Source organism: Eptesicus fuscus, chromosome 8, assembly GCF_027574615.1.
Source record: "Eptesicus fuscus isolate TK198812 chromosome 8, DD_ASM_mEF_20220401, whole genome shotgun sequence".
NCBI classification, from domain to species: domain Eukaryota; kingdom Metazoa; phylum Chordata; class Mammalia; order Chiroptera; family Vespertilionidae; genus Eptesicus; species Eptesicus fuscus.
This window is the reverse complement of record NC_072480.1, coordinates 17578809-17604371: the sequence shown is the minus strand read 5'-3', so window position 1 is coordinate 17604371 and position 25563 is coordinate 17578809. Positions and strand designations below refer to the sequence as shown.

The 25563-nt window shown below is 46.2% G+C and overlaps 1 protein-coding gene across 1 annotated transcript in view; it reads right to left on the bottom strand.

Annotated features, from left to right (window-relative positions):
• Positions 1-362: 362 nt before the first annotated feature.
• The window catches only part of ERICH6B (glutamate rich 6B), a 70526-nt gene continuing 45325 nt past the window's right edge, over positions 363-25563 (bottom strand). The window contains exons 10-14 of the mRNA XM_028151599.2: positions 24154-24323; positions 11865-11950; positions 11557-11709; positions 2995-3220; positions 363-644 (exon numbers count right to left, since the gene is read on the bottom strand). Of these exons, the coding sequence (XP_028007400.2) occupies positions 441-644; positions 2995-3220; positions 11557-11709; positions 11865-11950; positions 24154-24323 (839 nt within the window). The 3' untranslated portion in view covers positions 363-440. The remainder of the gene's footprint in view (positions 645-2994; positions 3221-11556; positions 11710-11864; positions 11951-24153; positions 24324-25563) is intronic.

The window sequence follows — 25563 nt, the reverse complement described above, 5'->3', positions numbered from 1 at the left end:
AGCTACTATTTCTAGACCCATTTCATAGACGAGGAAACTGAGGCGTAAAGCTACTTGCCACACAGCCAACACTCGGCAGAGCTAGACTTTGAGACGGTCTATGTCCTGAGTCAACCCAGGTACAGGAAGGTTGTAAGTGACCCGTGGGAGCAAACAGGAGAGGTGTGGACCTCTCCGGCCCCTGAGACAGCCTGCCTCTAATGCTGTCGGATCAGGGCCGGCTCCTGAGTCTTTTCTGTCCCCCGCCACGGGTCTGTCAGAACCCCAAAGACTTTTCTTGTCAAACCAAGCTACTCTGACAGGTTCCACATTACAAAACAACTCTCAAGAGACAAAAACGAGACTCTGGGGTTTTCCTTGCTGCTCCTGACCATTCCCTTCCAGAGGCGTTCAGCGGGTGCTGCAAGGCCCGGGACAGCGTGGACTGCGCTCGTCTGGACCTAAAACCTCTTCCTCCTCTGACTGTAGCTCAGCAGGAAGTTCGTGGTGCTCTCTATGAAGGTTTCCAAATCACAGATGGTCAGGAAATTCAGGATCCTACTCATTTTCCCCAGAAGGACCTGAATCTTCCGAGCTGTTGAATCAATTTCCACCTCCAGGATTGCTTTCATCTTCATTTCACTCAGCTTCTCCGGGTTGATGAACTGTGGGAATTCACGGAAGGCCAGGTGAGGATACATGCTGCCCCAGCCACCCCCCCCCCCCCGCCCCCACCCTTCCCCCCCGCCGCCCCGTCCGGATCAGACCCCTGTGGCCAGGACCGAGTCTTCCCTGGAAAGGCCACTCTCCAGGGCAAATCCCTGCTCCCAGCCCAGCCACCGGCACCCTTTCAGCTGCTTCCCAAGGACACGTGCTGGCCCGGTGCCCGTGGCCACCCCCAGCCTGAACCCAAGCCAAGGGTGCCAGCTCCTGAGACCTGGTGTGGGCTGCCACCCAAAGGCGGTGCCCCCTGGGGGCACCCGCTTTTCCCCACGGGTCCCCTACCACGGAGGCCCTGCCACAGCTGGGAGACTGTCCGGTGTCTGCCGGGAGCTGCGCTCCCACGGCGGGCTCGCTGGAGTGGGTCCGGGTTTTGCTGGGATGAGGCACGGCCCCGGGAGGCCACCTCTTCTCCAGTCCGGCCTTGGTTTGTAGCTACGGAAGGCCGAGCACGGGTCTCCCGGAAGTGTGCTTCAGAATACCAATATGTTCTATTTCTATGAAGTATCCAACTTATGGAATGTTTTCACACAAAGCGCCTTATTGAAGCCGTACAGCGACACTGTCATTTTATAAACGACAACAGTCTCAGACAGAGCAAGAGGCCTGCCTGTGTCACACGGGAAGTGGAGGGGCTGGCGTGTTCTCAGGACTCCCTGCTGCCCGGCCTGGGAGGACCCCGCCGATGAGTCACATTTGTGCTGATTCAGTTCCTTTGGGGCCCCCTCCACTGGCACAGGACTCTGACCATGTCAGCCATTCACCTGCTCTTTGGGGCGTTGGTTTCCTTTGCTGACCCCCCGCCCCCCCGCCAGTGGCACCCCAGGTCCTCGCGCCCTCTCCATTCTAGCTGCCCCCTCCTAGAGCATCTCCATTGTGCAGGGGCAAATGGAAAACTCGGGGAGACCTAAGTATGCATCATCTCTTTACTGAGGTGGCCGCTCTGGGAGGCCCAGGTCGGTGAGAAGGTTGGCACTTCATTCTTTAGCTTGTAAACCAGCAGCCTTCCTAGGCAAGGGGCCAGGATGACCAGCTGTCTGGATCTGCGTGAACTGTCCCAGCTTTAGCTCTCGAAGTCTCCTGTCCTGGAAAACGCCCCCCTCCTGGGCAAACTGGGGTAGCTGGTCACCCTAACCTGCCACATCCTCTCCTCTCCTTTCCATGATCAGTCATACAGCTTAATTGTGCTTGAGTCTGCTTTCTCCATCAGCCTGCTTCTCCGTCTGGCTCACTTCCCACAAGACATGCCCATCTGTCTGTCTCCCCAGGCAGTCCTACTGTCAGAGGCCTGAAATGCCTCTCTGGTGGGTCTGTAAACAGAGCCCTCTGTGGAGTGGGGTGGGGGAGCTGGAGCAGGAGCAGGATCGTATGTGTGTCTCAGTGGGCAGCTAAGGAGATAGACTGGGCAGGGGCTGTGCAGACAGAGAGGTTCAGATCCCAGTAGTTCCAGGCCTCTGAGGTTTGCCCAGTTCCCGCCTTCACTCTGGGCCTCAGGAAGGGTCTCAATAGCCCCCCTTCTTGCCCTGTCACAGTGAGAACTCGAGGGTCCAGACTCACCACCCGTAGTGGATTGAGCAGTGGCCCCCAAAAGACATGGCCAGTAACCTGGAATGTAACCGTGTTTGGAATTAGGATCTTTGCCGATGTCATTAAGGGAAGGACCGTGGATGAGGACTTGGGGTGGGCCCTAACCCCAATGTCTGGTGTCCTTGTAAGAGAAAGAAGAGGGAGGTTGATGTGCAGAGAGACGCAGAGGAGAAGGCCACGTGAAGACAGACGCAGGGACTGGGGTGAGGCTGCCACAGGCCAAGGAATGCCGGGAACCAAGAAGCTGGGAGAGACAAGGAAGGATTCTCCCTTAGAGCCTTTGGGGGTCGCGGACACCTCCATTTTAACCTTCTAGCCCCCAGACCTGTGAGAACATAAACTTCTGTTGACTTAAATCCCGCAGCTTGTGATCATTTGTTACAGCAGTCGAGGAAACTAACACGCCTTTGGGACTTCCTGCCCGGACTGGGCAGGGGCCTTGAACTTCCAGGCAGTCCTTTCATTGGAAATGAGCATGTGTGGGGAGGAGAGCAGGGCTGGGGGCACACAATTCCCCTTTGTTTCTGGCCCTGCCCGATGACAGGGGTGTAGTGAGCGTCAGACAAGGTGGGGCGTGTTGATAGTGTGGCCTACTTTTGCTATGGGTCGGAGTCATGCAGAACATCGCCCGGGCCCATGGCATGACCAGTCCGAGCCAGCCGTGGCCTGTGTGCAGGTGGGCAGAGGTGTGGGGAGTTGAGACCTTACCCTGTACTTGGTGCCCAGGTTTAAGGAAATGCGGTTTGTCTGGTGGACGAAGGAGAAGATGATCTCATCTTGGCTCTTGACCTGTACCTTGATGTACTGGTTGATGTCTAAGGAGATAGATCGGACAGGGGGCGCGTGCACGTGCAGGTTCAGGTTCCACCAGTTCCAGGCCTTCTGGGATGTGTCTTTGGCAAAGTAGTAGCCCAGGTTTTGGCTCAGGCACAACCTAGATTGAGAAGTCCCATCAGGCAGCTGGCACTTGGCCATGGGGCGAGGGGCGATGCAGGCCTGCTCCCTCCCTCTCTCTCCCCCTTTCTTGTTGCAACCTTTGCCCACAGACAGCCCACAGACCCCCGCAGGTCTTGGCAGGTGGGGAAGTTCCAACCAGGAAGGCAAGCCCAAGACGAGGTGCAGCCCTTCAGCCCTCCTGGGCCAGACTCTAGTCTTGTCTTGTGCCCGGGCCCCCCACCCCCACGCTCTCCTTTCAGTGCCAGGGGCTGCGTGCTTTTCCTCCTCAGGGCTTTGCCACGTTCTTTTCTCTGCCAGGAACCGACTTCCCACCCTGCTTGGCACAGCGGCTCCTGCTTAAGTATCATTTTCTCAGATTCCCTTCCTGACCAGCCCCTCTGCTTCCCTATGTCACTCTCCATCTTCGCTCCTTGCTAGTTTCCTCCATATAATTTACTAATACATAGAGTTGATTCTTGTTATTTGTATGTGTGTTAGGGTCTGTAAAGTCGCCTTGAACACTTAGTGAATACGGAGCCCACTGTTCCTAGGAGAAATGTGTATCTATGTCTGTCTCGCGTAGGTAATCTTAAACCCTAAAAGCAACCCATCCTGGTGGAGTCCACCTGGCCCCAGAGCTGAGGCTTCTGAGCCACCGAGCCCTGCCTCCTGCGTCCGTCCTCTGGGGGCAGCCACCTCACTCAGCCTCCGCGGGGAGCCTGCGCATTAGAGGACTCAGATGTGTCACTGCTCTGCCCATGTTTGTGACTCTGTCTATGTGACACACACACACACACACACACACACACACACACACACACTCCCCCGCAAGCAACGAGTCCAGTGCTCACTACTCAGCGCTCATGGAGACCCTATAGAACAGAACCATCCTGAATAATGAGCACACCTGCGCTTGTCTGTCGTCTGTTTTTTCTTTACTAAAATGTAAAGGTAAAACGTGGTCCTGCAGGGCAAGGTCCACGTCCGTTTGGTTCCCCAATGAGTTCCTGGCCCAGCACTGGGCCTGGGACCCACGTAAGTCGGTGCTGGATGAGTGAGGGTGCGTGGGCTTCTCCCGCCCCAGCCCAGGCCCTCTTGTCTGTGAGCCATCCTTTCTTGGCATTTAAAGCCGACCATATCCCTCTGTCCCGGCTTCTGCTTTTAGAATCCCACCACGGCTGTCCCTGGAATCTGTGCTGTTGGGGAAGCAACTTCTCTTGAGGACTGAATGCAGAGGGTAGGGATCTGAGAGCTGGTGAAGCAGAGGAGGTGGGTGTGGGGCAGCCTGGATCACTCAGACCGCTGTCTGGGGGCCTCACAGGGCAGCTCAGAGCAGGAGGCTGGCTCAGGGCAGCCTTGTTCAACTCCAACAGGAGAACTCCTTGTCACTCCCGATCTAAGATTCTCCTGTTGCTGCCCATTGCCCAGGGAACAAAGTGCAAACGTCCTAAGTCTCTCCCTTGGGCCCAGCCTGGCCTACCTCACTTCTCTTTACGTAGACAAGAGGTTGTTTGCACGTGAGGAGTTAAAAATCTGGGCTCTGGGTTCAGAATCTCCACGTTCAAAGCCTAGATCTGCCACTAGGGCCAGTTACTCCCAATGCCTCAATTTCAACTGCAGATGATAATAGCACTTCACTCAGAGGGTTGCGGCGAGGATTAAGTGCCTGTACGTAGCAATAACTTGGTCGGCATTAGGATATCCTATGACCATCGATGGAGAAAAGGGCAGAGAGGGACTTTTCTTCCACCGTGTGGGGAGCAGATCCTGTAGCTCTGCCCTGTGAGGGCTCCTATCACAGTTCTCTCACTAGGCCTTCCCTGCCCCCGGAGTCAGAGGTCTGTCCCTGTCCTGGGCACCCAGCTCTGGGCTGAGGCTTCCTCAGGAAAATGGGCTCTAGAACCCCCAGATATCTAAATCTGGAGGTTCCTCCTCAGGGGGTGGAAGGACCCCACGCTGTGGAGTGTGTAGACCCACCCACCAGGGACCCTGAGTTCAGGCAGGTCTGGGCCCCTCGCTGTGGGGGACCCTGAAGCCTGGCAGGAGGTCCGGTGTGAGATTCCTCAAGTCTAGGGCCTAGAGGTTGGGGGCAATGCTGGGTTTAGTTTCCAAACACCGGCAAACTACAACCATGCCGTTACCTTTCCCGAGGAGACGGAAATAAAAAATGACCCAAGAAATATTCAGTCCCTAAACAGCTTGGCTCTCAATCCTCTCCAGCGCCGGGGTGCAGCGGAGGAGCGGGGCACACCCTGAGGGTGAGGAGGTGGGGCTGGCACCTGTGAGCAGCTGTGGACACTTCTAGCAACGATTAGGCTGGGGGGGGGGGGGGGCGGGCCTGGCTGAGCAGCTTTGTGCTCCCAAATGACTCGGCAGGTCTTTGCCACAAAATCAATCTCCCTGTGACAAAGGGACTGCAGTTCTAACGAGGAATTCCCTCAGGGACCTTTCCTCACAGGATCGCATTTTCCTTTGGTACCGCTGCCCCTGGGGAGGGAAGCAGCTTGGGGATGGGGAGCCCATTCTGCCCTGTGCAATGACATTTTGGGGGTGATGGGTGTGTGTCCGATACACAGAGACAGTTCCTCTCTCATCCAAGTCTCTGAGGCCTGAAATGCTGCTGCTTTAAGCCAAACTAGAGCATGACTCAGATAACATGCAATTGCCCTCGGGGGAGACAGGACAGAAATGTTGGGCAACTGCAGACAGCTGAGTGTGGAGGGGCTGCTGGGAGGAGACGAGGGGCCCACCAGGCCTGTGTACAGAGGCGCCAGGACCTGCTGAGGGGACCTCTTCCCTTTCCTTACTGGCCTGTTCCTTCAGCACCAAAATGGAAGGACAAGAAAAATGACAGTGATACTATGCGGGGGTGTGCTCTCGGCTGTGGGGGCAGCTGGAGAGCAAGGAGGGAAAGGCAGGGGCTGCTGGGGTGGACAGAGGGGCCAGGCCTGGTGGGTAAGAGTGGAGGCCTTTTGCAGAGGTTCATGAGGCCCTCTCCAAACCTAACGAGCACCTTTCAATGCGGGGCAGCCTCCCTTTTCTCCAGTGACGGGGAGCTCAGCACTAGAAGTGAAAGCTGCCCGTGTATCTCCCCTCTTGAGAACCATGAATGGTGAAGTGGTTAGCAGTTTCAGAAAAAAAAACTTCAAGACTAGAAGACAGCAAGGCCCAAGGAGAGAGATGGGAGATGGAAGTTCGGGGTCCCTGAACTCTGAAATGGCTCCGAGGCTGGTGCCTGAGGCCTGGAAGCAAGGCTATTCTGGGGGAGAGAGATTAAGCCACTCGTCACTGCTGTCCCCCAGACGGGCCATCGGACTCATTCCCTTGTGAGGGTGAGTTTTTCCTGGGATCCCAGCAAAGGTCTGGGTGTCAGCACAATGGCTATCCACTCCTGTCGATTTTGATGAGGAGATGGATGTATTTCCTTCGGGGTCCCCTGTCTTTGTCTTATGGTCTTCTGAGGGGTGTCACGCCTGACAGATGAGGCAGTTGCTGTGAGCTCATGGGCCTTGGCTGCTTTCTGAAGCCTTGAAGGCCCAGTGGAGGCGTGCTGGCCTGGGCCCCACACCCTGGAGACCTGCACAACTGCCTGGAAAGCTCTTACAGAGTGCAGGCCTCCAGCCTTACCCAGACGGACATAATCTGAATCCGAGCACCATCCTTCCCCCTGAGTTTTGATGGGCTGAGATTCTAGGATAAAATGTAGTTTCTTGGATTTGAAGATGGTGGCGTAGGTAAATGCCTGTACTCACTGCCTCCCACAACCACATCAAAATTACAACTACGATACAGAACAACCATCATCCAGAACTTTTGGAAAGCTGGCTGAATGGAAGTCCTACAACTAGAGAGGTAAAGAAGAAAGCACACTGAGACTGGTAGGAGGTGCGGAGGTGTGGAATGGGCTGGTCCAGGATCCACGGGGGCCACTTTTTTAATTGGGAGGGAGATTGTCTCTGCAGAGGCTGCCTGGAGGGGCAATGGGTCGCAGCTCCAGAGCATATCCCCAGCCCAGGGTTCCTTCCAGAGCTGGTTAAAGAAGTTCCTATGGGCAGTAAGAACTACAGTGTGGATTGGGGCTCAGTGACACAGAGGCTGTTGGAGACCCAGCTATTCCTCTTAAAAGGCTGGCAGTATGAACTAAACTTACAAGGTCCTGCTTTCTTTTCTGTTCCAGCACCGGGATGAGGCTCTGGAGAACACAATCACATATGAGGAGGAATTGGATTGTCTGGCATCAGGGCAGGGATGCAGGGCGGCTTTCTCCCAGACAGAGGTGCTCAAAGGGATCATTGTTTCTATGCTAGGACCTCCTCAGTCACAGGGCTGACTGGCAGCCATTTCTGTTTGCTCTGCCCTGGTGATTCCCTAAGAACTCGCCTCATCCAATTTACAACTCCTCCCAAGCTGGGTGCAGCAGCTGTTGCATATGTCCTTGCTCAGGCTAAAATCTCTCAAACAAGCTGCAGCTGGTCAGTGAGCCCCATACCTATCAATAAAAAACCCAAGACCTGGCACCAGCACCAGCCTGCCTTGCTTCATAGCTGGGCCTCATCTGGGTACTTCCAAACCTGATTCAAAGAGGAGGAATCTGCAGATCTCTCTGTAGCTCCTGCTGGGTGGCCCCAGGCAGTGGCTGGCTTTGCACCTCCCTGGAGACCCAAGAGCCAGTGCACTCAGTTGGCAGTGTCAGACCATACCGGATTACAACTCTTCAGATCCATAAGCAACAAACTCAAGGGGCAGACTCAGTGAACACCAAAGCCCCACTGAAGCAAGTCCTGCTCCATAAGGGTGTCTCCTGCACAGCAGTTCTTCCACTGTAGTCACAGCTGGCCCTCACAGCCAATTGTCCTGGAGGTCAATTCCTCCTAGTGACACCAACAGCAATCAAGTTTTAACTATAACAAGCTCACAGCCCACAAAAGGGTGCACCTAGAGCTCCCAGCTCAGGTGACTGGGGAGGCTGAGTCACTTGGCTCTATAGAACACCTACTACACAAGGCCACTCTACCAACTCAAGGAGACACAGCAGCTCTATCCAATACATAGAAACAAACACAGAAAAGCATCTAAAATCGGGAGGCAAACAAACATGTCACAAATGAAAGAAATGGAAGAAAGCAAATTACTAGATATAGAGTTCAAAACCACGGTTATAAGGTTACTCAAGAATCTTCTAGAAACCTCCAAAAAAAAAAAAAAAAATGGAAAAGGACAAGCCATAAATTAAACATACACTAACTGAAATAAAGAATAAGATACAGGGATTCAACAGAAGAGTAGAGAATTCTGAGAATCAAATCAACGATTTGAAATATGAGGAAGCAAAAAACACCCAACCAGAAGAGCAAAAGGGAAAAAGAATCCAAAAATATGAAATAGTGTAAGGAGCCTCTGGGACAACTTCAAGCATACCAACATTCGCATTATGGGGGTGCCAGAAGGAGAGAGAGAGAGTAAGATATTAAGAACTTATTTGAAGAAATAATGACAGAAACCATCCCCTATCTGATGGAAGAAATAGACTTACAAGTCCAGGAAGCATAGAGAACCCCAAACAAGAGAATCCCAAAGAGGCCGACACCAAGACACATCATAATTAAAATGCCAAGGGCTAAAGACAAAGCGAGAATCTTAAAAGCAGCAAGAGAAAAGCAGTTAGTTACCTACAAGGGAGTGTCCATATGACTGTCAGCTGATATCTCAACAGAAACTATGCAGGCCAGAAGGGAGTGGCAAGAAATATTCAAAGTGATGAATAGCAAGAACCTACAACCAAGATTACTCTACCCAGCAAAACTATCATTTAGAATTGAAGGTTAGATAAGGAGTTTCACAGACAAGAAGAAGCTAAAGGAGTTCATCACCACCAAACTAGTATTATATGAAATGTTGAAGGGTATTCTTTAAGAAGAGGAAGAAGAAAAAGATAAAAAATATGAACAACAAAATGGCAACAAATACATACCTATCAACAACTGACTCTAAAAATCAAAATAAATGAATAAGAAATCAAATGAACAGAGTAAACTGGTGAATAAAATAGAATCAGAAGCATGGAAATGGAACAGACTGATGATTCTCAGAGGAAAGTGGGGTGAGGGAGGTGGGAAGAGATTAAACAAAGATCTTATATGAATATATGCATTACCAATGGACACAGACAATGAAGTTCCCACCCTGCCCCAGGCCTCAAGAGGTTGGTGGCAGTGATAGGTCCACTAGTGACAACTCTGTACTCTGAATTGTACCCTTCACCACCCAGGCCTGTACTCTCTGCGGGGCTCTGCAAGGGGATCCCAAGGGACTGCTTTTGCCTTAACCATCTTCCAGTTACTCATTAGGAAACCTGGCTGTGCTCTTCTTCTGTACGCAACAGAGCCAGTTCACATAGGTGAAGGCCTGGGGCAGGGCAGGAACCGGGTGAAATGGGGGAAGAAAGAGGGACATCTATAATAATCTTATATAATAAAGAGGTAATATGCAAATTGACCCTCATGCCCTCATGTCATCACAAGATGGCTGCCCCCACATTGTCACAAGATGGCTGCCCCCATTCGTCACAAGATGGCTGCCCCATGTCATCACAAGACGTCCGCCCCCAAGTCATCATAAGATGGCTGCCCCTATGTTGTCACAAGATGGCCTGCAGGGGAGGGCAGTTGGGGGTGACCAGGCCTGCAGGGGAGGGCAGTTGGGGGTGATTGGGCTGGCAGGGGAGCAGTTAGGTGTCAATCAGGCTGGCAGGGGAGCGGTTAGGGGGTGATCAGGCTGGCAGGGGAGTGGTTAGGGGCAATCAGGCAGGCAGGCTGGCAAGAAGTTAGGAGCCAGCAGTCCCGGATTGTGAGAGGGATGTCCGACTAACAGTTTAGGCCCTGACATCCCCCAAGGGGTCCCAGATTGGAGAGGGTGCAGGCTGGGCTGAGGGATACCCCGCTAATGCACGAATTTCGTGCACTGGGCCTCTAGTATCAACAATAAAGATAAAAATAATTAAAAAAAAAGATGTAGTTTCTCTTGCAAACCTTATTTGATAATTAAAAAAAAAATGCTTAATTTCAGGCTGAGTCAAAATGCCATAAAATTTCTTGCCTGTAATTTTATGTATGGTTTAGGGCAAGTGACTTATTAGCTTCTCTGAGGCTCAGTTTTCTCGTCAAGAAAATGAAAATAGACTTCCCCAAAGTCTCTTTTGTCCCTAAAAATAAGTGTCATTAGAGAGAAGTGGCCCACCTGTATGCAGCCACCTGCCATTGGGATAATTTACCAAGTTTCTTGCCCCCACTACTTGGTGCTTCTTGTATCTAGTACCTTCTTCCACCTTTCAGATATCATTTTCATACTGAGGGACCTCCAGGGAGGGCAGGCACTTCTGAGAATAAAGTACACAGCTAGTGTAGAAAAAACCCATACAGAGAAAATATTCTTAAAAACCAAGGCTTAGAATGTGAAAATCCTTGTGTCTTTTTTTTTTTTTTTTTTGGGGGGGGGGGGGGGGCTGGGAAGAGTACAGAATTAATAAGAAAAAAGTTTGGCTTTGACTATCAGTAAGAAAGGAAGTATAAGCCCTAGCCAGTTTGGCTTAGTGGATAGAGCATCAGCCCGTGGACTGAAGGGTCCTGGGTTCATTTCCAGTCAAGGGCAACTATCTTGGTTGCAAGTTTCTGAGTCCTGGTTGGGTGCATGCAGGAGGCAATCAATCAATGTCTCTCTCTCACATAGATGTTTCTTTCTGTCTCTCCCTCTCCCTCTCCCTTCTGCTTTCTCTAAAAAAAAAAAAAAAAAAAAAAAAAGGAAAAGTCTCCTCGGATGAGGATTAACAAAATAACAACAACAAAAAGAAAGAAAGAAAATAAAACACTGATCCAAGATAATATGCACTTCCCACTACATGTCCACTTAGAACGCAGCGGGAGCAGGAAACCTGAAAAGGTACCCCAAAGAGATGGGCAAAAATTTTGAAGTGACTGAACTACCTTGACTTGGTAAGGTGAAGTTTTCCACCATTACCAGAAATGGGAACTTAAGAACTAAGTTCAGTTACAATGAAATATTTAGAAGTTATATTTTTGAATATAATACATGGGTTTCCAGAGCGCACACCACACCCTCCTCTCTGAGGCCCCCAGAATAGAGGGGTCCTGGGTCTCTCTAAGATAATTCTCCTGATGTTTGACTCTCAGGAGGTGTAAAGGAGATGAAGCATTAGAAGTGGTTGCCCTGAGCCTGTGACTGCTGTTTCACCCACGGGGAAAGCATTGGAGGGAGGACAGTACGCCCTGTCTGAGGTCAGGGACCTGTATTACTTTGGGACTCATGACCTGAGCTTACCAGATTTCTCTGTTTTCGTCATAGACGGTGGCATGGCCAGTGTTGTTGATGAGGGCCCGAACACGCACTTCCTCACGGTCGTCCAGGATGATATATGTGAACTGGCCCTGTTGCATCCAGAAGAAGAGCACAGCCAGGTGTCCCGATGGGTAACTGGAAGATGGTTAAGGCACAAGCAGTCCCTTGGGATCCCCTTGCAGAGCCCTGCAGAGAGTGCAGGCCTTAGTAAAACCATGTCCCGCCCCAAATCCTAGACTTTTTAGGTGCCATGTGTGTCAATATAGGTGTCCTTGTGCTCCAGTGGATACTATATCTGGCCTGATTCATCAGAAAAGAGAATGCGGAAGATATTCTCGTTGGGGTAGAGGATTAATTTTACGTCATCTTGATACACCTGGAAAGGAAAAACAAGCCTGTGACAAGTGTCCAGGGGTTGATGGTCCCAATTCAGAGTTGTCACCACCAGACCTATCACTGCCACCAACCGGCGAGGTAATCTGTACAGGAAACCTCTCAGGGCCTCAGATTACCTGTCCATGTGACGAGGAGGCTGAAATGGATCACTCTGTGGATGTGTGTGTGTGTGTGTGTGTGTGTGTGTGTGTGTGTGTGTGTCGGGGGCGTATACCACACACGCAGATTTTAAACTATCATTTCAATCACTGTAGTAGTTATTGGTTGTTTGTTTCCTCGGGCTGCCATAACAAAGAACTACAACCGGGGCAGTTTGAATCTACAGAAATGGATTCGCTCACAGCTGTGGAGATGAGAAGCCTGAAACCAAGGTGTCTGCAGGGTGGCTTCCTCCTGGAGGCTCCGAGGAAGAATTTATTCCATGCCTCTCTCCAAGCTTCTGGTGATGGCTAGAGATCCCTTTTTTCCTTGATTTGTACTGCATCGCTCTAGTCTCTGCCTCCACCTTCATGTGGCCTTCTCCCCCCGTGTCTCTGTGTCTCCCGTGGCTGTTTTCTTGTGAGGATACCAGTCATATTGGAGTAGGGGCCCACCCTACTCCTATAGGACCTCATCTTCAGTAATTACATCCTCAAAGACCAATTTTCCAAATAAGGTCACATTCTGAGGCACTGGGGGTTAGGACTTAAACATATCTTTTTGGGGGGGACTATTCAGGGTTTTATTTTTTTTCTTGAATCTGAGTGAATTATATTTTTCTGGGAAATTGTTCATTTTATGTAAATTTTCAAATGTGTTATTATAAACATTTTTCATATACTGTTATACTGTTTTAAAAAACTTTTACTGCCTCTGTTATGTCCTTGTCTCCATTCTTTATATTATTAATATATTCTCTTTTTTTTTTCTGAATCAACCTTGACCTAACATTTGCCCATTTTACTAGTCTGTTCAGAGAACCAGCTTTTGGTTTGTGTATTTTATTATTTATTTGGTTTCTATGGTATCAACTTCTGCTCTTATCATGATCACTTGTATGTATCTACTTCTGTGGGTTTTCTATATTACTTTATTTAATTTTTTCTAATTCCTTGAATTGAATGTTGAATTCATTGGTTTTCATTTTTCTTCTTCTGTGTCTTCCTCCTCCTTCTTTAATATAAACATTTAAAGCTATAATGTTTCTCTCCAAATACTGTTTTAGCTGTTTCACATGAGTATAGATATTTACCTCTCATTCCATTCTTTTTTAAAAAATATATTTTATTGATTTTTTACAGAAAGGAAGGGAGAGGGATAGAGAGTTAGAAACATCGATGAGAGAGAAACATCGATCAGCTGCCTCCTGCACACCCCCTACCAGGGATGTGCCCACAACCAAGGTACATGCCCTTGACCGGAATCAAACCTGGGACCTTTCAGTCTGCAGGCCGACGCTCTATCCACTGAGCCAAACCAGTTAGGGCATCATTCCATTCTAAATATTTTCAAACTACCAATATGATTTCTTCTTTAACACAAAAGTTATTGCCCAGCGGGTGTGGCTCAGTGGTTGAGTGTTGACCCATGAACCAAGAGGTTATTGCACCGGTTCAACTCCTAGTCAAGGCACAAGTTGCATGTTGTGGTCTTGATCCCAAGAAGGAGGCATCCAGGGGAGGCAATTGATCAATGTTTCTCTCTCATCGATATTTCTCTCTCTCTCTCCCTATCCCTTCCTGCCTCTCTAAAATCAATAAAAACGTAATTTAAAAATGTTATTTACCAGTGTTTTTTAAAGTTTACAACATACCAGTTGCTTTTAGTTATGTTATTATTATCACTAATTGAAATGCATGGGAGTAAGAGACATAGCCTATATATCAAGTGTTTAGTGTTTGCTTTGTGGCTTAGTGTGTGATCAATGATTGCAGCTATTTCATGTCTGCTTGAAAAGGATGCATGCCCTCCAATTGTTTCATGCTCCTGGATTATCAGAACACATTGGTCACCTGATCTTCCCCCTCCCTTTTCCATCATACACCCCCACCTCAACCACACTCCTTCACACTTTCACTCTTCTGCTTTCTCGGGTTTTCTCTATTTCTGGTATTATTTTGGGTTTTCTCTATTTCTGGTATTATTTCTTATACATGCTACTCTGTGTTTAAAGGAACGCTTTTTACATTTTCTCTCAATTTCCCAGGTGTTTGGAGCCAGCTTTTTATGTCTGCTAGTCTTCCACATTACTTTAACTAGAAGCCAAACCAGTGATCTTCAAACTACTGTTTAAAAAAGTTGAAAAATCCTTTATTCAGGAAAGCTTGCAGCAGGATTACTGATAGCTCTAACAGGTTGTCCAGGGCCAGCCACAGACAATGTCTGACATTGGCCTACATCAGAGTCCCTCTGAAGAGGCTCAGAACCAGTACACCCAGTGGCCAGCTTCAGAGAACAACAGAGTAGGATCCAATAAGCATGACAAGCAGCATATCCACAGGGAGATCTCAGGAGGCACCAAAACCTGCTGAGGCAAATTCTGCTTTGTGTGAAAAGCACCTGCACAGCAACTTGCATGCTGTGTTGGGGCTTGAGCCTCATTGTCAGCCAGCCTGAGGGTCAAGTTCATGCACAAATGAGCCAATAGCAATCAAGACTCAATGACAACAGGAAGGCCCACATATGTGCACAAGGAACTTTCTTCGAGCACCCAGCTCAGGTGACCAGGGAGACTGTGCCACTGGGTCCCACAGGTCACCTACTACATAAGGCTCCTTTCCAGGACTGGGAGTTGGTAGAAAATATACCTAATACATAGAAAAAAGCAACACAAAGAGGAGCCAAAATGGGTAGACAAAAAAATAGGCCCCAAGTGAAAGAACAAGAGAATTCTCCAGAAGAGCTAAATGAGTGGAGGTAAGCAATATGTCAGATATAGAGTGCAGAGTAATGATTATAAAGATGCTCAACAGCATGGAAAAGGACATAGAAAACATAAAAAAAAGACCAGTCAGAAATGAAGAATGCCAGATGTGAAATAAAGAATACATTGAAAGGAATAAACAGTAGGCTCAATGAAGCAGAGAATTGAATCAGCAATTTAGACAAGCTAGAAATAAACACCCAATCGGAGCAGAAAAAAAAAGAATTTAAAAAAGTGAGGATAGTTTAAGGAACTCTTAAGACAACATGATGCATAATAAAATCCATGTCATAGGGGTACCAGAAGAAGAAGAGAGAGCAAAAAATCGAGAATGTATTGAAGAAATAGTGATTTGTTACCTACAAAGGAGCTCCCCTAAGACTGTCAGCTGATTTCTCAACAGGAACATTTCAGGTCAGAAGGGATTGACATGAAATATTTAAGGTGATAAAAAGCAAGGATCTATAACCAAGACTACTTTACCCAGAAAAGCTATCATTTACAATTGAAGGAGAAATAGCTTTACAGACAAGGAAAAGCTAAAGGAGTTTGTAATCACTAAACCAGTATAACAAGAAATGTTAAAGGGCTTACTCTAAGAAGAAGAAGGAAGAGAAGGAAGAAGAGGAGGAGGATGTGAAGGAGGAGGAGAAAAAGAAAAAAAAACATAGGACTATATCTAAAATAATAAAATAACAATATAAACATACCTATCAATAATCATATATTATTTTTTAAATAATACATAATGATAGAGCAACCCAACAAGAGGACATAACCCTTGTAACCTTTTATGCACCCAACATAGGAGCACCTAAATATGTAAAGCAAATTAAAAGAAAAAAGATATATTTTTATTGATTTCAGAGAGAAAGGGAGAGGGAGAGAGAGATAGAAACATCAATGATGAGAGAGAATCATTGATTGGCTGCTTCCTGCACGCCCCTTACAGGAGATCAAGCCCACAACCCACGCATGTGACCTGACTGGGAATCAAACCATGACCTCATAGTTCACAAGACAATCATTGATCGGCTGCCTGATAACCAAGGATGTAAAGTGGAGACCACCTAGAGACTGGTAGTAAGTGTGGATGTGCGAGAGGGCTGGCCAGGCTCCCACAGACAGCAGTTGAATTTCTGGAGGGATATCTCAGCTGTGTGTGTGTGTGGCGGGGAAGCAGTTCCCCACTGAGAACTTTGGGGGTCAAACCCCAAACTAGGTTCTCAAGTCCAGAACACCAGAACGGAGAAAGGTGCCCACATAATATCTGGCTGTGAAAATGTTTTCTGTCTGGCAGAGAGAGATGGCTAGAAATGCAAGCACCCTCTTAAAAGGCCAATGCACAAAACTTCGTGTGCAGCTACTCACCTTGGGCTCCAGCAGAGGGAGGGCAGAGTGGACTAGAGCTGTGTGAGGAGAATCTAGGGCAGAGGGTTCTGGGATAGAACCTGGAGAGCAGAAACTGCGCTGAGTCATTCCCCCATACTGCACAAGACATCTTTCTCAGGCAGACTATTACCACCCAGGGGGAAGCATCACCCCACCCTGTTTGGAAAACCTCTGGCCCCATCCGGTGGCATTTATGCCTCACTGTGGTACACACCCTGAGGCTTATTAAGAGATGGAATAACAATCAGACTGCAGACAGAGGTGGACCTCTGGGTGCTTTGAGTCTTTGCCTGATCTGCTTCTGGACATAGGGCTAAGAAAAGCCCCATGGTCTGCATCTTGGTCCTGTCCAAACAACCAGCCCCAGCAGAGGGAGCCACAAGCTGCAGACTGCTGATAGCTCCAAACACAGAACTCAGGGCCAGTCACAATGTCGAACCTTATCCTCTGTCAGAGACCCTCCAAAAAGACTGGGAGTCATAGCAGATCTACCCAACATATAGAAACAAACCCAAACAGGCAGCCAAAGTGGGAGCCAGAAAACAAGCCGCAAATGAAAGAACAAGAGAATTCTCCAGAAGAAGAGAGAAATGAAATGGAGATAAGCTATTTATCAGATAGAGTAATTGTGAAAAAGACCAGTCGGAAATGAAGAACGACATAGCAGAAACAAAGAATACATTGGAAGGAATAAACAGCAGACTACAGGAAGCCAAGGATTAGATCAGTGAATTAGAAGACAGGGTAGAAAAAAATCACTCAGAGAACCAAAATGAAAAAAAACTAATAAAAAAACAGGAGGACAGTTTAAGGTACCTGTGGGACAACATGAAATGTAATAATATCCACATCATAGGCGGGCCAGAAAGTAAAGAAAGTGAGGAAAGGAATAAGTGGATGCTACACTGACACTCTCCCAGGACCAAACTGGAATTACAACTAAAATACATATATATAAAAAAACCTGGATAATCAACTGAATTTGTTGAAAGAAATAATGGCAGAAAACGTCCCTAACTTGGTGAAGGAAAAAGTCACACAAGTTCAGGAGGCACAGAGAGTCCCAAGCAAGAAGAAACCAAATTGGCCCATGTTGACACATCATAATTAAAGTGCCAAAAATTAAAGACAAAGGGAGAATCTTAAAGGCAGCAAGAGAAAAGCAGGCTCCTATAAAGCTCTCAGATGATTTTTCATCAGAAATTCTACAGGCCAGAAGGGAATGGCATGAAGTATTCAAGGTAATGGAAAGCAAGGTTCTGAACCCAAGACTACTTTATCCAGCAAGGCTATAATTCAAAATAGGTGGTGAAATAAAGAGCTTCCCAGATAAAATAAGGCTAAAGGAGTTTATAACCACCAAACCAGCATTATAAGAAATGTTAAAGGGACTGTTGTACTACTAATTATCTATCTATATATCTATATATCTATATATCTATATCTATCTATATATATATATATCTATATCTATATATATATATATATATATATATATATATATATATATATAGAGAGAGAGAGAGAGAGAGAGAGAGAATATAGGCATAAAGAATTAAAGTGGAAATAAATAAGTACCTATCAATAATAACCTTAAATGTAAATGGCTTAAATGCTCCAATCAAAAGACATAGAGTCACTTAATGGATAAAAAAAAAAAAATGACCAAAATATATTCTATCTACAAGAAACCAAAAGACTCACACAGGATGAGAGTGAAGGAATAGGAAAAAATTTTTCCATGCAAATGGAAAAGAAAAAAGTTGGGGTAGCAATATTCATATCTGACAAAATAGATTTTAAAATGAAGGCCATAAAAAGAGACAAGAAAGAGATTGATCCAACAAGAGGATATAACCCTGGTAAACATATATGCACTCAATATAGGAGCACCTAAATATACAAAAAAACTTCTGGAGGGCTTTAAGGTAGAGATCGACAGCAATACAGTCATAGTAGGGAACTTTAACACACCATTGACATCTCTGGATAGATCTTCCAGACAAAAAAATCAACAATGAAATAGAGACCTTAAATGACATACTAGATCAGATGGATTTAACTGGTATTTACAGAACATTTCACCCCAAAGCTGCAGAATATACATTCTTCTCAAGTGCACATGGGACTTCTCAAAGATAGACTACATGTTAAGACCTAAAATAAGTCTCTACAAGTTTAAGAGGATTGAAATCATATTAGGCATCTTCTCGAATCAAAATGGCATGAAACTAGAAATCAACCACACTAAAAACACTCGAAACATTCAAATACATGGAGGCTAAATAGCATGTTATTAGACAATGAATGTGTTACCAATGAGATTGAAAAAGAAATAAAAAACTTTCTGGAAACAAATGAAAATGAACATACAACAACCCCAAATCTATGGGATTCAGCAAAACAGTCCTGAGAAGGAAGTTCATAGTACCACAGGCCTATTTCAAAAAATAAGAAAAATTATTAATATAACCCTACAACTTAAAGATTTAGAAAGAACAACAAGAAAAGCCCAGAGTAAGTAGAAGGAAGAAAATAATAAGGATTAGAGCAGAAATAAATGACATAGAGACTAAAAAACAATACAAAAAGTCAATGAAACCAAGAGCTGGTTCTTTGAAAAGATAAACAAGATTGATTAACCCCTAGCCAGACTCATCAAGAAACAAAGAGAGAGGACTCAAATAAATAAAATCAGAAGAGAAAGAGGTGAAGTAACAACTGACACCACAGAAATACAAAGGATTGTAAGATAATACTATGAACAATTATATGCCCACAATGTGGATGAAATGGAAATATTCCTAGAAAAATACAATATTCCAAAACGGAATAGGGAAGAATCAGAAAGCAGGCCAATAATAACTGATGAAATTGAAGCAGCAATAAAAAACTCCCAACAAACAAAAGCCATAGTCTGGACGGTTTCACTGGGGAGTTTTATAAACCTTTAAAGAGGAACTGTGGAAAGCAGTATGGAGAGACCTCAAAAAATTAAAAATGGAACTGCCTTATGAATCAGAAATTCCACTTCTGGGAATTTATCCAAAGAAACCGGAAACACTAATTTAAAAGAATAGATGTACCTCTATGTTCATTGCAGCGTTATTTACAATAGCCAAGATTTGGATGCAGCCCAAGGGTCCAACAGTAGATGAGTGGGTAAAACAGCTATGTTACATTTACCGTACACAATGGAACACTACTTGGGCATATAAAGGAAGAAATGAAAATGAACATACAACATTTTACTCTTTGCGACAGCATTGATGGACCTGGAGAACATCATGCTGAGTGAAATAAGCCAATCAGAGAAGGACAAGTATCATGTGGTTTCACTCATAATGTGAAATTTAATGAACAAACTAAACTACCAAGCAAAATAGAGACAGACTCATAGAGAGCCGGCAGACAGCACTGGTGGGGGTGGTGTTGGGGCTGGTGGTGGAGGGACTGAGGCAAAAAAGAAAAAAAATAGAGGAAGAACTCCTGGACAAGGACAACAGTGTGGTGATTGTGGAGGTGAGAGGGATGGGTGGAGACGGAAGAGGGATAAATGGTGATGAAAATGAAATAAAGAAGGAAAATAAAGAAAGCTTGCAGCAGAATGCCAACAACTAAGACAATAAAAGAAAAAAAGGCAGCTATTTGGGGAGTCGCTGTAGGCGTTCTCTCTATGGCACAGCCTGTAAGTGCTCAGAACCTGGGCATCTGGGTGAAAACCACGAGGGGAGGTTAGAAGGTCCTGTAACGGACTCTATCCCCACACCTGGCACTGCAGGAAACACTTTACATCCACAACACAGTGACCCTACAAAGTTGGCACTATCATTGTCCCCATTTAAGAGAGGCTAACGACTTCCACTAAGTTGCCGGTGAGAGGAGAGCCCCTCCCGTTAACCTGCAGGCTCCTTAGTGCAAACAGGCTGCCTCTGACCATTAAGCTCCCAGCCACCTCTCATATTTAGTTTACAAATTAATGCTCTTTTTTTTTTTTAACCTAAAAAAGTGCCTTGTAAGAATACCTGTGCTTGGTTTGTTGCTGATGGCCTGTAAAAAGCTTCTAGATCTTGCTCATGGAAGAAAATATTTGTATTTTAGGTCTTATTTTCAAAAGCCACCTGAAAGCCAGATTTCCTCAAGATGCTTTTTGCTTGTCAAACTCACTTGTCAGGTAATGACACTTTCCTAACAGTGAGGACCCCACGGACAAAGCGAAATCTCTGGCACAGAGGTCAAGTCCTTCCATTTTCTCTCACTAGGAGATCATTGTCCTGTGTCACTTAACGACAGGCACACGTTCTGAGAAGCAGCATCTTTTGGCGCTTGCATCATTGTGGAAACGTCTCAGCGTGCACGCACACAGCCAGAGATGGTTTAGCCCACTACCATAACTGAACGCGCTGTACTTTTATATGACTGGCTGTGCAGTCTGTTTGTTTACCTCGGCATCACCACAAACATGTTGCATTGCTGTACAGTGCATAACTGTACAATAAATGGCATATCTAAAAGCCTAGATCCCATCACTACTTTCTTGGGAACAGGGTATGAGGCTAAGAGCTAAAAGGTAAGATACTACATCTCTGGACCTTCCTTTAATTCTTCCAGAGAAAAAACGGTGCCTCACAGGCAGGCCGCTGTGCTGGGAGGCAGCTGCTGTCTGTGAGCTTGCTCAGCTGCTCTCTGTCCACGAACTCTCCCTGACCGCTGTGGAGCCACTGGCTCCGGGCTGGCCGGGTTGGGTGCTGCCTGAACACCAGTGCACACATAGCAGTGCTCTGCCTGACTCAGCAGACTCCTCCGAACTTACTGCCATTTGTAAAACAAAAACAACCCAATGTCCCACTCCTCATAGCCATTTTTGGCAGTCTGATGTGAAGGATAAATTAGGAAGGACCCTCTGCGTAGAGGTCTTGGTGAGAACCTCCCTCTTGGCTACAGGGAGCACATTTAAGTTTACCCGGGGGACAGACACTGCAGGACCAAAAGCTCCGAGGCAGGACAGGGCAGGAGTTCACTAGCCTGGCTGGAGCAAGTCACCAAGGAAGGTTTCACTATTGGCTTGGAGGTGAGGCCAGGGAGATGTGAAAACTGACGGCTTCTCTTAGGGCTTCCAACCTGAAGAGTCCCCCGCTCTCCCTTAATTTCTCTGTCTGTGGAGGTTGTGACTGGTCCCACTGACTTCCTTTCTACATGTAGGCCCGAGAGATGAAGGGAGGCCAGGAGTGTCCGCCCCTGGGCGGACAGGGTCAGTTTCTAGCTCTTACATGTTTACCTTCATTACTTGAGGATGTTTCGTTAATTTTCCTTTTAGTAGAAAGTGTTTTCATTTTCTGCTGGACACACAGCAGTATATTTCCCAGCCTTCTTGCATCTAGGTGAGGTCATGTGACTCACTTTGGTTAATGAAATTTAAGCCTGGACCTTGGCTCACTTCCTGTCCATGCAACTGGACACGAAGGACTCCAGCATGGTGGAGACCCATGACAAAAGGACCCAGATCCCTCAGAGCCAGCCTCGAGGAGGGACGCTCAGAGAGCTGTGGGACTCCGGTGAGATGTGACATGAGCGAGGACCTTGCATCTGGTTATTCAGCCACTTAGCTTTGGGAATCATATGTTTCAGCAGCTAATGTCAGCCTTGGCCAACATGGGCTCAGTGTCCTGAGACCGTCATGTATGTTCTTCTGGGCCTCACTTTCTTAAACTGTAAAGTGAGGATAATAATAGCACACATCACACAGGAACTGTTGGGAAAAGCTACATTTACATTATGTGTGGAAGTGCTTTATAACCTGCATGGTGTTACATAAATGTTAGTTTCTGTTAGTTTCCTTGTGTTCTCCAATTTAGTAAGCGATAAAATAACATTTGCTGAGTTGCTCATGCCAAAATTCTTAGATTCACTTTTTGTCTTCTCTTTCTCTCACACCCCACTTCCAATTCAGCAGGAAGCTCTCTTGGTTCTCCCTTCAAAAAATATCCCAAATCAGACTACTTTTCACCATCTTCACTGCCACCACTTAGTAGAGATGCCCATCACCTCTCACCTGACTTTATGCCCTGCCTCCCAACTGGACTTCCTGCCTTTATTCTTGTCCCTTAAATGTATTCTCCACACAACTGCCAGAAAGATTCTTCTAGAGACTAAGTCAGGTGATGTTTGTCCCCTGCTCTAGACTTTCCAATGGTTTCACCTCATTCCAGGATAAAATCCAGACTCTTACTATGACCCACGTGGCTCTACCTGATCTGGGCACTCAGGCTCCTTCCCTATTCCTCTCTCACCGCTGTCCTTGCTTGCTCTGGTTAGCATGCCGACCTGCCAGGTATTTTCATGCTCACTCCCTCATTTCATGCATGCCTCGTCTCAAAGGGCATTTCTGAGATTGCCCTGCAGGTATTAGAGCAACTCCTCTCTCAGCTCAACAACTCAAGAGCTCCCCCGCCTCCCGCCATGGCACCTACCAACACCTGGCATAGCACCAAACAGTATTTTTTTTTATATCGGCTGTCTCCTCAACTGAAACGGAAGTTCTATGGGCACAAGGGCGTTGTGTTGCTTACCCCTGTATCTCCAGCACCCAGAAGAGGGCCTGACATAGTAGATTCTCAGTAGATATTTACAGAAGACATGACGTCTATCACATCTTTCTATTCCCACGTCAATGTCTCCTTCTTGAGCGTCAGATCTGATTATTAACTCACTTTAAATGACCAATATTTTGAGACTAGTTTTCACTTATATAGTATCCATCTTCATAAATATTAGTATGTGATTGATTTTTTTAAAAAAGGCTTTATTTTTAGAGCAGATCACAGCAAAATTGAGCAGAAAGTACAGAGGTTCCCTATATCTCCTGCCCTATCACACACACACAGTCTCCACCACTGTTACCGTCCTGCACCTCAGTGTATATTCACATGGCCAATAAACCTGCATTGGTATGTTATTATCATGCAAAGTCTATAGTTTACATTGGGGTTTACTCTTGATGTTGTACCTTCTATGGATTTAGACAAATGTCTAATGACATGCATTCACTTATGGTATCAGACAGAGTATTTTCACTGCCCTAAAATCCCTCTGTGCTGCACCTATTCATTCCTGTCCCCTCCCAAGCCCCTGGCAACCACTGATCTTTTCATTGTCCCCATAGTTGTGCCTTTTCCAGATGTCATATAGTTGACCCTTGAACAACATGGGTTTGAACTGTGCAGGCCCGCTTATCTATATATAAGTAGACCCATGCAGTACAAACTCATGTTGTTCAAGGGTCAGCTGTATTTTTGATCTTCAGTTGGGAATCATGTATGCGGAGGGCTGACTGAAGTTATACTTGATTTTCAACTGCACAGCACATCGGTGCCCCTAATCCCCACCATGTTCAAGGATGAAATTATATGGTATGTAGTTGAAATTATACAGTATGTAGTCTTTTCAGATTGGCTTCCTTAACACAGTAATATGAATTTAGGACTCCTCCATGTCTTTCTATGGCTTGATAGTTCATTTCTTTTATCATTGAATAATATTCCATTGTTTGGATGTACCACAGTTTATCCATTCACTATGTAATTACTTTTTAACATGGGTTTAAAATTTATTAGGAGAGGGACCTATATATTATAACACATATTTTCTTTACTCCTCCCCCAACCTCATCTAACTGCCAAATATAGGCCATTTAGGGAGAAGAGTCTCAATGAGTCCTAGTAAAAGTCCTAGTCAATTTGTGATAACCCACGATGTGCCTCCATATATTGAACACATGTTTCTTGTTGGTATTCACATTGTGTATTGGTTTTGACAGCTCCCAGATGGTGTGAGTATCCCACCTGAGCCTTAAAACCTGAACAAAGTAAAAATACCACTGCCACACTTACCTTAGCGTTGCTCTTTACCCACTCTGTATCTATTTCTGTATCTAATTTCTTCTTACGACGAATACGACGAGGTTTTTTTACTTCTTCTGTCTTGGGCTCAATTGGTGGTGATTGGCTCAATAAATGAAATGTGTGAGTAACCGCATCTGAATCTCTGATGTGGTATACGTCTTTGGTAGAAAAGAGAAAGAAAACATAGATCTATTTCTCAAGAAAATTTGGGGGTTTGGGACATGGGCCATATTCTCCTAAGTGAGGAAGGCTGCCAGGAAAGACCAAGAAGAGAGAGCTGGGTTGAATTTTGAACTCTCATTTATTTCCTTATTCATTTAACACCTGTTTACCAAAGGCCTGCAATATGCCAGCCCAGTGCTAGATGCCAGACACCATGTGAAGACCATCCAGCCCAGACTTGGGATGTGAGGGGTGACACACCAGCCCCATGACAATAACAAGCGTGGCTGCTAACTCAACTAACTGAAAAATAGGCTAAAGTGGGGAGTCATTACAAAAGAAAACATACCTTAAACATATTATTTGAACTTAAAACATAAATGTATATTAACACTCTAATGTAGGGCAAAGTGTGTGGGTCTGATGATGGATTCTGCGACCATTTTTGCTCAAACCATACTCATAATTTATTATATTTAATTTTCAATTTTAGAAAATTCTAAATAGTCTGAGCATAGAATTATAGAGTTTTAAAAACATTGCTATATATTCTCCAATCTTTTATATATGGTGCATATCTAGTTCCAAGCACTTTTTCTTTTTTTAAAGCTATTTTTTGTTGGGTCCTCTCAAAGCATTCAAAGCACAATTTAAATTCTTAAAGCATTAGTTTTCTTAGCAACAAGAAGTTTCTTTTTATTTTCATTTCTGTCCATTTTTTTCCCCAACTGGAAAAATGGAACTAAACTAGTAAGGACAGTGAACAACTCCTGCTCCAAGTGGCAGCCGGCGGGCACCACAGGGGCCGGAGCCGCGGGGAGGAGCTGCTAGCAGCCTGTCAGCCGGGAAGCTCTTCACTGGAAGCGGCACCTTGGTTCCCTCCACGACTGGGTTGGGAGGTGGTTGGTGAAGAGAGCTTAGTTATCCCTCGTCATCAACACAGTAGTTGGAGGAGGTCATTGCGAGGCTGTTACCGCTGATTGACCTGGGAGCTGGACCTGGACCCTCAGAGGCTCCTCACCCCCATCCCCTGTCCTTAGATGAGATCTCTGCTCACCCTTCCCACAGCTGGAGCTGCATCTCAAGGATCCAGCCTTGAGAGAATAATGTGTTGTGAGACCGTCTGGGCTGAATACGTGACTCACCCAGGAAAGGCCTCTTTATACAATTCAATCTTCGGATATGGAGATCGAATTGTCTTACTGCCGACTAATACAAGACTTGCACATTAAACCT